The 11,534-nt window shown below is 44.3% G+C and overlaps 1 protein-coding gene across 1 annotated transcript in view; it reads left to right on the top strand.

Annotated features, from left to right (window-relative positions):
* The first annotated feature begins 1,472 nt into the window (after positions 1-1,472).
* Positions 1,473-11,534, top strand: part of ADAMTS12 (ADAM metallopeptidase with thrombospondin type 1 motif 12) — a 141,056-nt gene continuing 130,994 nt past the window's right edge. The window contains exons 1-2 of the mRNA XM_027709467.1: positions 1,473-1,602; positions 6,327-6,688. Of these exons, the coding sequence (XP_027565268.1) occupies positions 1,473-1,602; positions 6,327-6,688 (492 nt within the window). The remainder of the gene's footprint in view (positions 1,603-6,326; positions 6,689-11,534) is intronic.

The following is an 11,534-nucleotide window of genomic DNA, read 5'->3' as shown; positions in this document are numbered from 1 at the left end:
CCGGTATCTTTTGCGTGGTCTGTGTCCTTCCATTAGCTAGAAGAGATGATGATTAGCTAGCACATGATGACTCCTAAATCAAGTATCACTCTTTTACAAATATTCTCTTTTTCCAGAGTTATCTTGTCTCAGTTCTGGGAGAAGCCACATTTCTACCAGATTTAGAAACCTTTGGAGCTTTAACTCTTTTTTGCATTTTTGTGGTTTGGAGTCTGGGGTTCACAGTTCTCACAGATAAGGCAGTTGAACTGTGGCAGCCACTCACCTTGGGGAAAGTCTGAGTAGAGAAACAGGCACAAATAAGCATAGTTTGCCACAAAACTATACAAGAAACCCATGGTGGAGTCACCTTTGGGCGGGAGGCTTTTGAAGTAGATGTGGAATTCAGCCAAAGCTGCAAGCATGGGACAGCACCGAAGTGGGCACCCATCTGTGGAGTGGCAGCGTGGCAGCAACCTCATCAGAGGCAATGTCAGGGGATCCTTGGCAGAGAGAACATGGCATGCACTTAAAAACTTAGGTGCCAAGGCTGTTAGGAACTTTCCTTACGAAGGGAGGACATTCAGAAGTAACCCCAATGTGACAGCTAAAACACGCAATGGCCTCGACACCCTGAGGAGTCTTAGGCTGCATCAGGGGAAGTTTGGGTTGGACATTGGGAAGAATATTTTCACAAAAAAGGTGATTAGACATTGGAATGAACTGCTCAGGGAGGCAGTGGAGTTGCCGTCCCTGGAGGTGTTTAAGTTAAAACGTGGCACTTGGTGCCATGGTCTTGTTGACAAGGTGGTGTTCGGTCATAGGTTGGACTCGATGATCTCAGAGGTCTCTTCCAACATAATTGACTCTGTGATTCTGTGAGGCAGTCTGGAAGCTGGGCTCCGGCTGCCGAACCCCGAGGGACCGTGGGCTGCGGGTGCCTCAGGCAGGGCGAGGCCCGCCCCATCCCTTCCCACTGCAGCAGAACGTGGTGGAAAACGCATTAAACTCCCAAGTGCTTCGAGTACTCTCTCCAGCGGCCAGGGGAACCTCTGCCAGGGCGGGTGCGGGGGCTGCGAGTTCCCCGCGCCCTTCAGGGGAGACCACCGGCGTGTGACTGGGGAGGGGATGCTACCCCGTGCGGGGCGGCCCTCCCCAAGAGATGCCGGGTGAACGCCCCACTTCGGCCGCGGTGGAGGGCGGAGGGGGGGCGGCAGCCCCTGTTGGCGGCCTCTCCTCCCCTCCCCTCCCCGCCGGCCCGGCCCGGTTCGTCCCAGCGCGTTAACCCCTGCGGCTCCGAGGCGGGGGCTCTCGGGAGCGGCTCCCCCCCAACAGCCCTCCTTCCTCCGCCGGCAGAAACCAGACACCGGGACGGCCCCGCGCAGCCCTTGTGGGGAGCGGCGCCTGTGTCCGGCGGCGCCGGGAGCCGCCCCGGCCATGCCGCGGCCCCGGTAGGCGCCGGCGGGCCCCGCTCGGAGCCGCCCGCCCGCACCATGCCATGTGTCCCGCGGAGCCGGGCGGCGCGTATGGTCTCCCTCTGGCTGCTCGTCCTGCGCGCCCAAGCGCTCTGCCTGGGCAGGGCCCCGCCGGCCGGCGGCTCGCCCTTCCCCGACGGCAGGCAAGGTCAGTGCCGGCGGGTTTGGGGTGCGCGGGGGGAGCGGGTCCCGTCGTGGATGTGCTTCCAGCCTTCCAGGCTTCCAGCCGGTGAAGCCGCGGCTCCGCGGCGCTGCTCGCCGCCCCTCCTGCCCGAGCAGCGCCGTGCCGGCCCCCGGTGCTGCCCGGGCTCTCTCCCGCTGGCAGCGCTGCCCTGGGCGCCAGCCGGGACGGGCTGCTCCGCGCCCAAAGTTCTGCACGGAGGGCTCAACGCTCTCGGCTGCGCCTTCCTGGGGCTCCTTGGCAGTCACCGAGTTCCGCTGTGTAGATGAAGGTATCGCCGAACCCCGCTTTTTTGCTGGTCTTCCTCGTTTAGGGGCAACTGTGTAAATGCCAGAATCGTTTTGTACTGCTAAGCTGAGAAAGTTTGCTGTCCTCATTATTTATTTATTTTTAAACAAACGCTCGCTTCTGCACTAAAGCAGGGGACGCTACAGAAGGATTCGTGTTACCGGGGTTTAACACCCACTGTGAGCTATTCACGTTCAGTGAGGATGGTAATTGCAAGTCAGACTTTATCTGCGGGAGGGGTCTTTGAGGCTGCCCTTGCAGGTGGGTCAAGTTTTCGACCCCTTTGGTCTTGGAGGGGTGTAACTCGGTAATTTTATCCTGTTGCCTGTTTAAGGAAAATCGGAGAAGTGGCTCCTAAGGGAGAAGAATTATGATTAGCTGGAGGACTCTGCCTGGTGGTAGAAGAAAGTGTAGGAGGAAATTTTGCTTCCTGAAAACCTTTCTGATGCAATTAACATCTGTGGTACTGTCAGTAGGAGAGCTTGAACACAGAGTAGAAAATCTTCTCACCCCTCAGAGATCGTGAAAAGGAAAAGTGTTTAAGTAAGATGCTTGAAAAGTGAACAGTTATCTTGAAGTCAGGTCCTGCTGGATTCGTTTAAAGTAAATGTCACAGTCATTACACTCCTGTGACTCTAAATGGAACAGAAGAGGGATATGGCTGTGTTAGCATGTGGTAGCTGTTTGGTTGTCAGGCATTAGGAAATGAATGTAGAATTAATTAACTTTCTAGGCATGCAAAATCTAGGCTTTTCAACTAGCATTGAGTAAAGAGGCAGTTCAAAATGTGGCTAATTGTTTGTTGTTTTTTCTTTTCAGAGTAAGGTTTATTGCAGTGGGAAGTGTGAAGGACTGAAATTTGAATCTGGAATAGCTGAAGTGTTCTGCTCCCTCCCCATCCATAAAGAGTGTGTCAGATGGGACAGTTAAGGATGCCCTTGCTGAGTGTTGAACGCCTTTTCCCTGCCATAGGGCTTTGGAACTTGGGGTGTTTGCTGGGTACAGAGCTGTTCTTTGGCTTACAAAGATAATTCCTCACAAGATGAGCCACACTATTTCCTGTCCCAAGGAATTGTTTGAAAAGAAGCCAGATGATTTTTGGGGCAGATGTAGATGAACTACAAAGATCAAGATGAAACAATGGCAAATGATGATGTATAACATTTTAAAGGACTTTTGTCAGGAAATGTGTTATCTGTCTGAAAGTAATTGTGGTGTTCCTGTTATGTGGGACAGATCGTGTATGTTTTTGTCTTTATTCTAATTTATTCACTTTGTGTACAGCCATTCTTAATAAGGCAGTTCTCTGCCATGTGTGGTGAATTTGTATCCACAGAGGAGCAGAACAGACAGCAGTGGTTTTGAATATTATCAGATGTTTTCAATGATTCAGAATTAGGAAGGTCTGCAGGGAAGATTTCTCTGACAACTTAAACAATACTTAGACTAGTCAAACAAGCATGAAGGGCCTGAACCTTGCTTGTCCTACGTGCCCAGAGGGCCTGAGCAGTCAGCATGATTGCAAGGCAAAGTACTGACTTGAGAGTGTGCTGCTCAGTGTGATGATTTGGTCTTGTTTGCAGCACAGATGCAAGCCAGCATGCTCAGGCTGCAGTTCTGGAAACACAAAACATTCTCTGGAGGTTCACATGACCTTTCCTAGCCTAAATATCCTGAGCAGTGCCCACTTCACTGACAGGACTTCCCTGGAGTGGAGAGTATACTAGGTGTCCAAGGGAGATGCTGTGACATGCCAGCCCTAAGGCTTATAGATTCCCTCCAGTTATGTTTGCTGCTGCTAAGTTTTATGGGAACCTGTGGTATTTTAATAGGAATTCATGTTACTTTAGAAAAATTGAGGCAGTCAGTGTTGAAGGATGCAGCCCTTATTTTTGTGTAGTTTGGGTTGCATGTATTTAGTTATTCTTTCCTAGAAGAGCAGAAAGGTATCACCAAAATCATAACTCTTGTCTTTGTTTTAGACTCTTCTCCAGCTCAAAAGTCAAGCAGTGTTTTAGGCTTAATGTGGAGCTCAATATATTGTTCTGTTAATGGTAGGATTGCCTTTGCTAACTTCTACCCAACTGTCTAGGCAAAATTGATAATGATTACTTGCAGAAATATCTTTAGCCTCATCCTGTTAAATTTTTTGTTGTAATAATCTTATTCCCTCTGGTCTTTTGAAAGCTTAATAATAATTCATTTCTACAGTTATATTACAGTATATTATTATTGCAGCATAATTCCCCTCTCCAGTGACTAAATGAGTGTTTGAGGAGTTGGTGGAAGAAGTTGGATTTCTTTGCTTTGATAATCCTGTTGCCACCCAATTCTTCACCATTTTCTTCCATTTTACTGACAATGGTGTCTAATTTGCTTTAACCTCTATACATTAATGGCTATAGTGATGAGATAAAAACTTCCTTGTATAGTTTGAAGTCCAAAACCACAAGTCTTTGGCCTTGCATGGAGCTTAACAGTTAAGCCGCAACAAATTAAGTTGAAGACATCAGGTGGAGGCAAATCACACAGTGACAGCAAATGAGTAAGTTTTCCTTCAGGCATTTAATTTGATTATTTAATGAGTTGTGCTGAAAACTGCAGAAATGGGGGCCTGGTCTTGCAGCGTTCTCTGTTAGCCTGTCTTTGCTAGCACAATACGAGATGTGGGACTTCCCAGAAGTCTTGTAATTTAACATCTGCAGTTAAGCTGTATTTTTGGATGTTTTTTATATCTTCTACCTGCCCGTTTTTTGCTTCACTCTGGATGTGAGGAAGGGGAGACCTTGGTTTAGCTTCAGCTGCTAAATTTTTTGGCAGCTGGCACCTTTTGTGCTACCTAGAGACTATATAAACTGCAGACATGAAGGTGTGGACTGAGTTTCCAGTGTTTCAGTCCCCTTATGTGGAGAAGAGCAGATGTCTCTCAGAACTTGTGGTAGGCATTAGTCACTGTGTTGTCAAGACCTGTCAAGACTGTTGAGGCCTAAAAGCCCACTGCTGTGGCTTGTCCTACAGAGGCTCCAGGTCACTGTAGACCGGTGGAAAGGCTTGTGTGTGAAGAAATCTGTTGTGTAAGAGAATAATCTTGCTTCTGAAATAGAGATGCTGCAGAGAGAAGGCCAGATTTCTTGTGTAGCTTTATATATGTGCTGGGAAGTGAGGGTTTTGTGTGTTTTGTTTCGTTTTCTTTTCAGTTGGAAGTGTTTCAGTGTACGTGTCTCAAGGGTCCATGGCCTGAGGAAACACAAGCGGCCACGTGCCACGTCTCATACTGCAGTAATGAGGACAAATGAGATATGTTCCTTCCTGAAGGGGATGAATCCAGAGAGCTGTCTGCTTAGGCATGATTTCTCCTCTGTGGCTTTAAAGGTGCAGGCAGTGGAGGGAGAAGTGCCTCTAGAAGGAGTGCCTAAGCAGACCTAGTCTGGAAGTAGCTGGAACAGGCTAATTGCTTTGTTAGCAGCTTAATTAATGAATGAAATGTAGTCACTTCATGTATAAGTGGCTGGGACCTTGGGAATGAAGAGCAACTCTGGGGAAAGAAGAACTGGAATTACGTGTCGTCACAATGACTTTTCAACTAAATATGTTCAGACTGTGATTTCTTGGGCAGAATTCAAGTACGCCAGTAGAAGATTTGGCCCCTAGGTTATGAGTTCTTATGGACTGTTTTTTACATGGATTTATGTTATTTTCTTTGGGCTTTTGAGTTTCACAGTAATTAAAAAAAAATTGGAAACAGGTGGTGTTTGTTCTGGATCTTAGAGGGGACAAGAATGCCAATAACACTCTCTTCCCTTGCTAGATATGGACAAGTGATAAGATGTCCAATTTTACCCTGGTTGAAACTTCTCGTACAAAAGATCATAATTACTTTGTTCTCTTCAAACCCTTCTTTAAAACTCCCTCCTCTGCTGCAACAGCTGCTCAAGCTGATGCTGAGGTGCTGTTACTACAAACTATCAAGCCAGTTAGTGTTCTCTTTGCCTATGTGTGTTTGTAAGGTTCTGTGTCCTACATCAGGTCTTCAGCTCTTTGGATGTGTGAAAATGACCTCCTTGATCAGAGCATCATGTGCTGGAGACTTAGGACAGGGAGGGTTCCCAACCCTTGTGGTGTTGGGAAGGGTTGTGTGTGTAACAGTCTGTTTTTTCTATAAATGGTGACAAATTATTTCAAAAGAAGAATGTTTAGCTTCCAGATTGAGTGTTATAATGGGAGAATAGAAAGCCCAAATGAGGACTGTATTGCACGGTAGTCTGTGCACTGCCTGCCTTTGTGTCACTTGGATGTTGTGGTGAATTGCACTTGCTTTTGGGTTTCCCTTTAAATTGTGCGAAATCTGAACAGGTCAGTACTCACCCTAGTTTTGCTTCCTTTTTTCTCCCCCTTTCTCTCAGGGCAATTTGTGAAGACATTGCCAGAATACCATGTGGTTGATCCAGCAAGAGTAGATGCAAGCGGGCATTTTCTTTCTTTTAATCTACACCATCACATCTCAAACACAAAGAAGAAGAGAGATCTCGGAAAAACTGAAAGTGTTGTATATTACAAAATTAATCATGAGGAGAAGGATCTGTTTTTTAACTTGACTGTCCACATGGGATTTCTTTCCCATAACTACGTAGTAGAAAGGAGGCGTGGCAACCACACTAGTGCGAAGATTACAGCTCGCTCAGGAGTTCCTTGCCATTTCCTTGGCACAGCATGGCAGCCAGGTTCTGGGAGTGGGACAGCAGCAATCAGCACTTGCAATGGCCTGGTAAGTGGTGTGACCTTTACTGGGGTTCTGGGCTAATTCTGGTGCCATTACAACTCATCTGGGGCACTGGTGTATGAATATGTCTGTTAAGAAGCTGGATGAGCCAGTGTGATACCTTACTGACATAATCAGTTTAATTCTAAGGATGTCATTTGGATTTTTGGAAGAGAGAATCAGAAGGTCAAAAGTTGATGCTGAAGCCCTTTAGCATTTACTTTTAGCTAGTTTTTTGGGTTTTTTTTGGTGGTCTGGACTGAACATGTCTGTCAGTCGTACAGCTTGAAGCCATCCAAATATCAAGTCATTGCTTTGATTCCATTAGTAGCTGGAATGCCTTTACAATGCATCTGGATATGACCTTCTGTTCTGTTTCCCTCTAAAAGAAATGCAGCTCAGGTGCACTGAAACATCTCTGTGAATCAAATCAACTGATGGTATGTTGGGAAAACTCAATGACCTACTTCAGAACTGCACTGCAACTTCAGATGTAAATGGTAGGTTAGATGCAACCTTAGCCAGAGATTCAAATTCAAGCCTGAAGCACTGCTAGGCATCTCTCACTTCAAAGAGCACTTCTAAGTCTGGAACTTGAAGTCCAACATTTCTCAATATCCTGTGGTTCACGCTGAGACAAGAGGATGGAAACCTTATTTTTTTCCAAGCTTTTTTTGTCACAGCTATAGATTAAGTTTCTGTTTCTAGAGCATAAGACTAAGTATATCTTGTCAGGCAGGGGAAGAAGAGACAGGCTAGGGACCGATGGCTCATTTTTGAGTCTGAACACCAAGGTGAATGTGTTTTAAGTACAACCTTTCCCTGCCAATCTGTCAGTATCAAAGCATGTTCCTTGCTGTTGAGCTGTATGAAGCTTTCAGAAACTATGGAAAATCAGTATTCTGGCAGTGTACAAAAAGCAATATGAAGACAGCTCTGATATAAATGAAATGGGAACCTTTGGAATCTTACACAAGTGCTGATAACACTTCTGGCACGTTGCCAGGAGAAGCAGACCATTTCTTGAGGTCAGAAGCTTCAGTCCCACAGGCATGAAGATCAGGAATTTTCTAAGTAGCATTTCCAGTGGGGACTAACTTATCAAAATTTTCCTGAAACATGTTATGGTCATGCGAGGTCAGTAAGGAAAAGGACAACAAGTAGTTCCTTTGGTTGGTTTGTCTTGTGCTTTACCAGAATGTCTTTGTTATTTTCCATTAGGATGAGAACTTGAAAATGACCTGCTAGACCTTCATTATACCTTCTGAAGTATTTAGTCTGCAACAAGGATTAAAAAAAACCAAAACTCAAATTGCATTTTAAATTCAACTTTGCAATATCCTTAGAAGTGATGCTTTCACTTGGGTTGCAAATGTATTGAGTTTTTTATTTTGATTTGAAGGTTTTTGATGAAGCACTGGTATTAGAAAAATGATGTTGTGGGGAAAAACCCCTCCTATCCCAAAATGAAACTTTGAAAATACATAATAATAAATTAGTTCAGGTTGAATTAATGGTTTTTGTCTCTGGGCAAAAGCATGATGGTTTTTATGTGATGATTTTTGAAGTCCAGAAGTCACTGCTCTGAAAGGGTTGCAGTAGGAGTTGGGTCTGTATCTCTTGATTCTGTTGTGCACCCTCACAAGCTGCAGAAAGGTGGTTTAGCTTGCTTTTCTCCTGAAAGTTACTGAAAAGATCCAGTGTCATCTGAAAATGTTTATTAATGAATAGTTTTGCCAGCACTGAGTAATGCAATCTGGTTTTTAGAATAAAAACATGACATTTCTGAAACTTTTTTGTGGTGTCTCCTGCTTTCTAAGCTCTAGTAGTGATTTATGTTCATCCTGGTGATCCCAAACTTTTTTCATCTTCAGCATCAATTCCACTTTTACTTTTTTCCCCCCCGTCTGGAATGCTTTGTGGTTTTTCACATTGAAAAGATGTTTTTCTGTTTATTCTTATGAAGGGGGGAAGGACAACTGAGAATAGTAAACACCATGGAATTAGAGCAATTTTTTTGAGATACTAAACGCGTATCCCATGAGGAGAAATGGTAAGCTCGTTTACTGTAGGAGATTAACTTTAAACTACTTGATAAAAAGAGTTGTATGAAGTAACGAATTGCACAGGGCACGCTGATAAGGATCCTGGGGGCTGAGATGGGAAGATAAAACAGTGTGTTTGAAAGGTGCCTGCTTCATGGAATATGCTATGGCAGCAGTGGCTGCTGCACCTGTGACCACCTGGTTCAGGACCATACTCTGAGTGTGCCTTGACAAAGGGGTCCCCAATAAAACTTAGCTCCTCATTCCACCACTGCAAGCTGGAAGAGTGCTGATGTGCTCATAATTGGTGAAAACCAATATCTTAGCTTTCAAATAAAGGGATCAGGAACATTAGTGAGGCTCCTTCCCTGATGCTGTTTTGGCTTGAGAGCCAAATATAATAGAGAGCCAAATATATAAAATGAAAAACATACTGTGCTTTTTTTTTTTGTTGAGATAGTCTTTAATAGGCTCAATGAAGCACCAATTTACCGTGGTAATGAGGGACACAGGAAACTGTGTGATCCCTAAGCTTGCAATTTTTATCTTTCTTAGCAATAGAAAGTGATAAAAAATTGTAATACTGGAAAATACTAATTTGATTAAATAAGTATGTTTTATGGAATATCCCTTTTGTTGACATTTTTTGTGTGAAATGGTTGCATTATTATTTTGTAATTATGTCCAAGTGAATTGTTTATGTCATATTTTTCAATGCTGTTGCCCCCCACGCCCATTTAAAAATGATGGCCTAAACTGGGAAAAAAATTTATTTTAAAATAAAAATCTAAATATGCCTTTGGAAAGGGAATACTAGTTTTAGTCCTCTTTCTGGAGTTACTTCCTCTCATGTCAGGTCTGTTCTGGTTTGTATTTGACACTTTCATAATTTCCAGGGTAATAGCAGTGTATAAGAACAGGACAAAGACGTGTGGTGTAGGTTTGTGTTTGTCATAAAAAACGCTCACACACTGCACTGAAACCATTGAAAATCTAGAGTATTTTCGTTTCCCTTACATTTTCACTTTGAAATGTATTCCTACTTCCATTGAGCATTACATGGGTATCGCTAGTGTATCCGTATGTTCCAAAAATGGCCTGCAGGGGAAATAACAGAGTGACAAGTTTGAAATGTATGAATGGGCGGGACAGCCGATGTATGACTTTGTTCTTTTTTAAAAATGTAACTGTGTCTCCCATTTTTCAGAAGTAAAGATGGAAAAAATGTGATTCATAAAGGGATTTGGGCAGAGCTGGATAAGACTACAGACTAGCAGAGATCTGGAGGAATGAAGTTGTCTTTTCCAAATTCTCTTTTTTCTAATGCTTTGTGAAATCTTAGTTTCCTGTTCATGCTAAATAGATCATGACCTTAACAGGTTGAAGAACTTGATGCTGTAAGCTCTGCCTCTTCCTCTCTGGGTCAGTTGTTTAGTAAAGTCTTTTTGCACTTCTGAGCCTTGTTGAATAATGTATGAGACTGTTAACAGGGGAAGAGTGGGAGAGACCTTACTGTTTATTTTGGGTCACAGTTGGAGGAGGGAACCCCAGAGAGGGAGTCACTACTAGAACACAAGAAACATATCAAACTGTGGCACTTGGAAGGAGAGCAGAAATGAAATCACTTAGATACAGGAAAATTTCCAAGATGAAGTAAAGGGAGAAAATAGATTAGTTTTTTTATCTTTGAAAATAATATTTGGATTGGCAGTCTTGCCAGGCTATTTAGGGCACACTTCTAGTAACGCTTCAAGTTTCAACAATACCTTTCCACAGAAGGCTATAATGGACTTTTCCAAATACTAATGCCTTAATTGTCAGTTGTGTGTTAGTCCTGAGACTCCTTGTGTTGCAGCAGTAGTGTCAGCTTGCCCCCTCAGTAGGGCTGGGAGGGAGCAAAGCCCAGTGAAGTTGAATGAATACCCTAGGTTTATGCGCTGAGTCCTATAGAGCTGGGAAGTGAATTTTCCTCTGATAGTCTATCCTCTTCATTAGGAACAAAGCCCTCCTTTATCCATCAGTAACACAGACATTGTTTATAGTATTTTTAGATGACAGAGCATCATTAAGGCTTTGTTTCCTTGACACTTGTTTACAGTGTAGAGCTGTTAATGGACAGTTGCTTCTGGTAATACGTTTATCTTCAAAGGCTGTGCAAGCATTAGCACGAAAAAGGCAGAAGAATGAAAGGACGTTAGTATGGAAATTGAGAACGATCTGTGCGCTTGTACCTGGTAAGCTCCTGGCCATACAGGGCCTGTGGACAGATCGAGCTTTGGCTGCCTCCAGCTCGCCAGGGGGTTTGTCTCTGTCCTGATGGGCATCAGCGTTTTCAGGAAGTGCTAGATGCCTTTGAAAACTGTGTGCCTTTGCCCAGGATTTTTGAAAGGTTTGGTCTACCTCAGTTCTTCCTTCTGTGCCAAGCCGCAGTCAGGCCAGCCCTTTGTGAACCTTTAATTGGTGGCTGTGTGACCGTTTATGTAGCAGCTGGTAGGAGATGCTCCAGGTGGGACCTCTCTGGGCACATCTTGCCTGCCCTGACATGTGTGACAAGGTTGTCACCGAAGTGGAATGGTGGCTGAATTCTGCTTGAATGTAACCATTCTCCTTATTGCAGGATATCACCGTTATATGAAGCCTAAGAATGGGCTCTGGTACTCATGCAGTGTCCCCTATGCTCTTAATCTGGTCCACTCAGTGGAGCATAAAATCTACCAACAGCATTTTTTTTTCATCAGTTTTGGGGAATTCAGCACAATCTCTGTTCTCCTGCTACATGCCAAGAAGGTTTTCTAGTTAGTGTGAGA

This window comes from Neopelma chrysocephalum, unplaced genomic scaffold (genome assembly GCF_003984885.1).
Source record: "Neopelma chrysocephalum unplaced genomic scaffold, ASM398488v2 Primary Assembly neopelma1_96780, whole genome shotgun sequence".
In the NCBI taxonomy this organism is placed as follows: Eukaryota; Metazoa; Chordata; class Aves; order Passeriformes; family Pipridae; genus Neopelma; species Neopelma chrysocephalum.
This window is presented reverse-complemented; position numbering and strand designations above follow the sequence as displayed.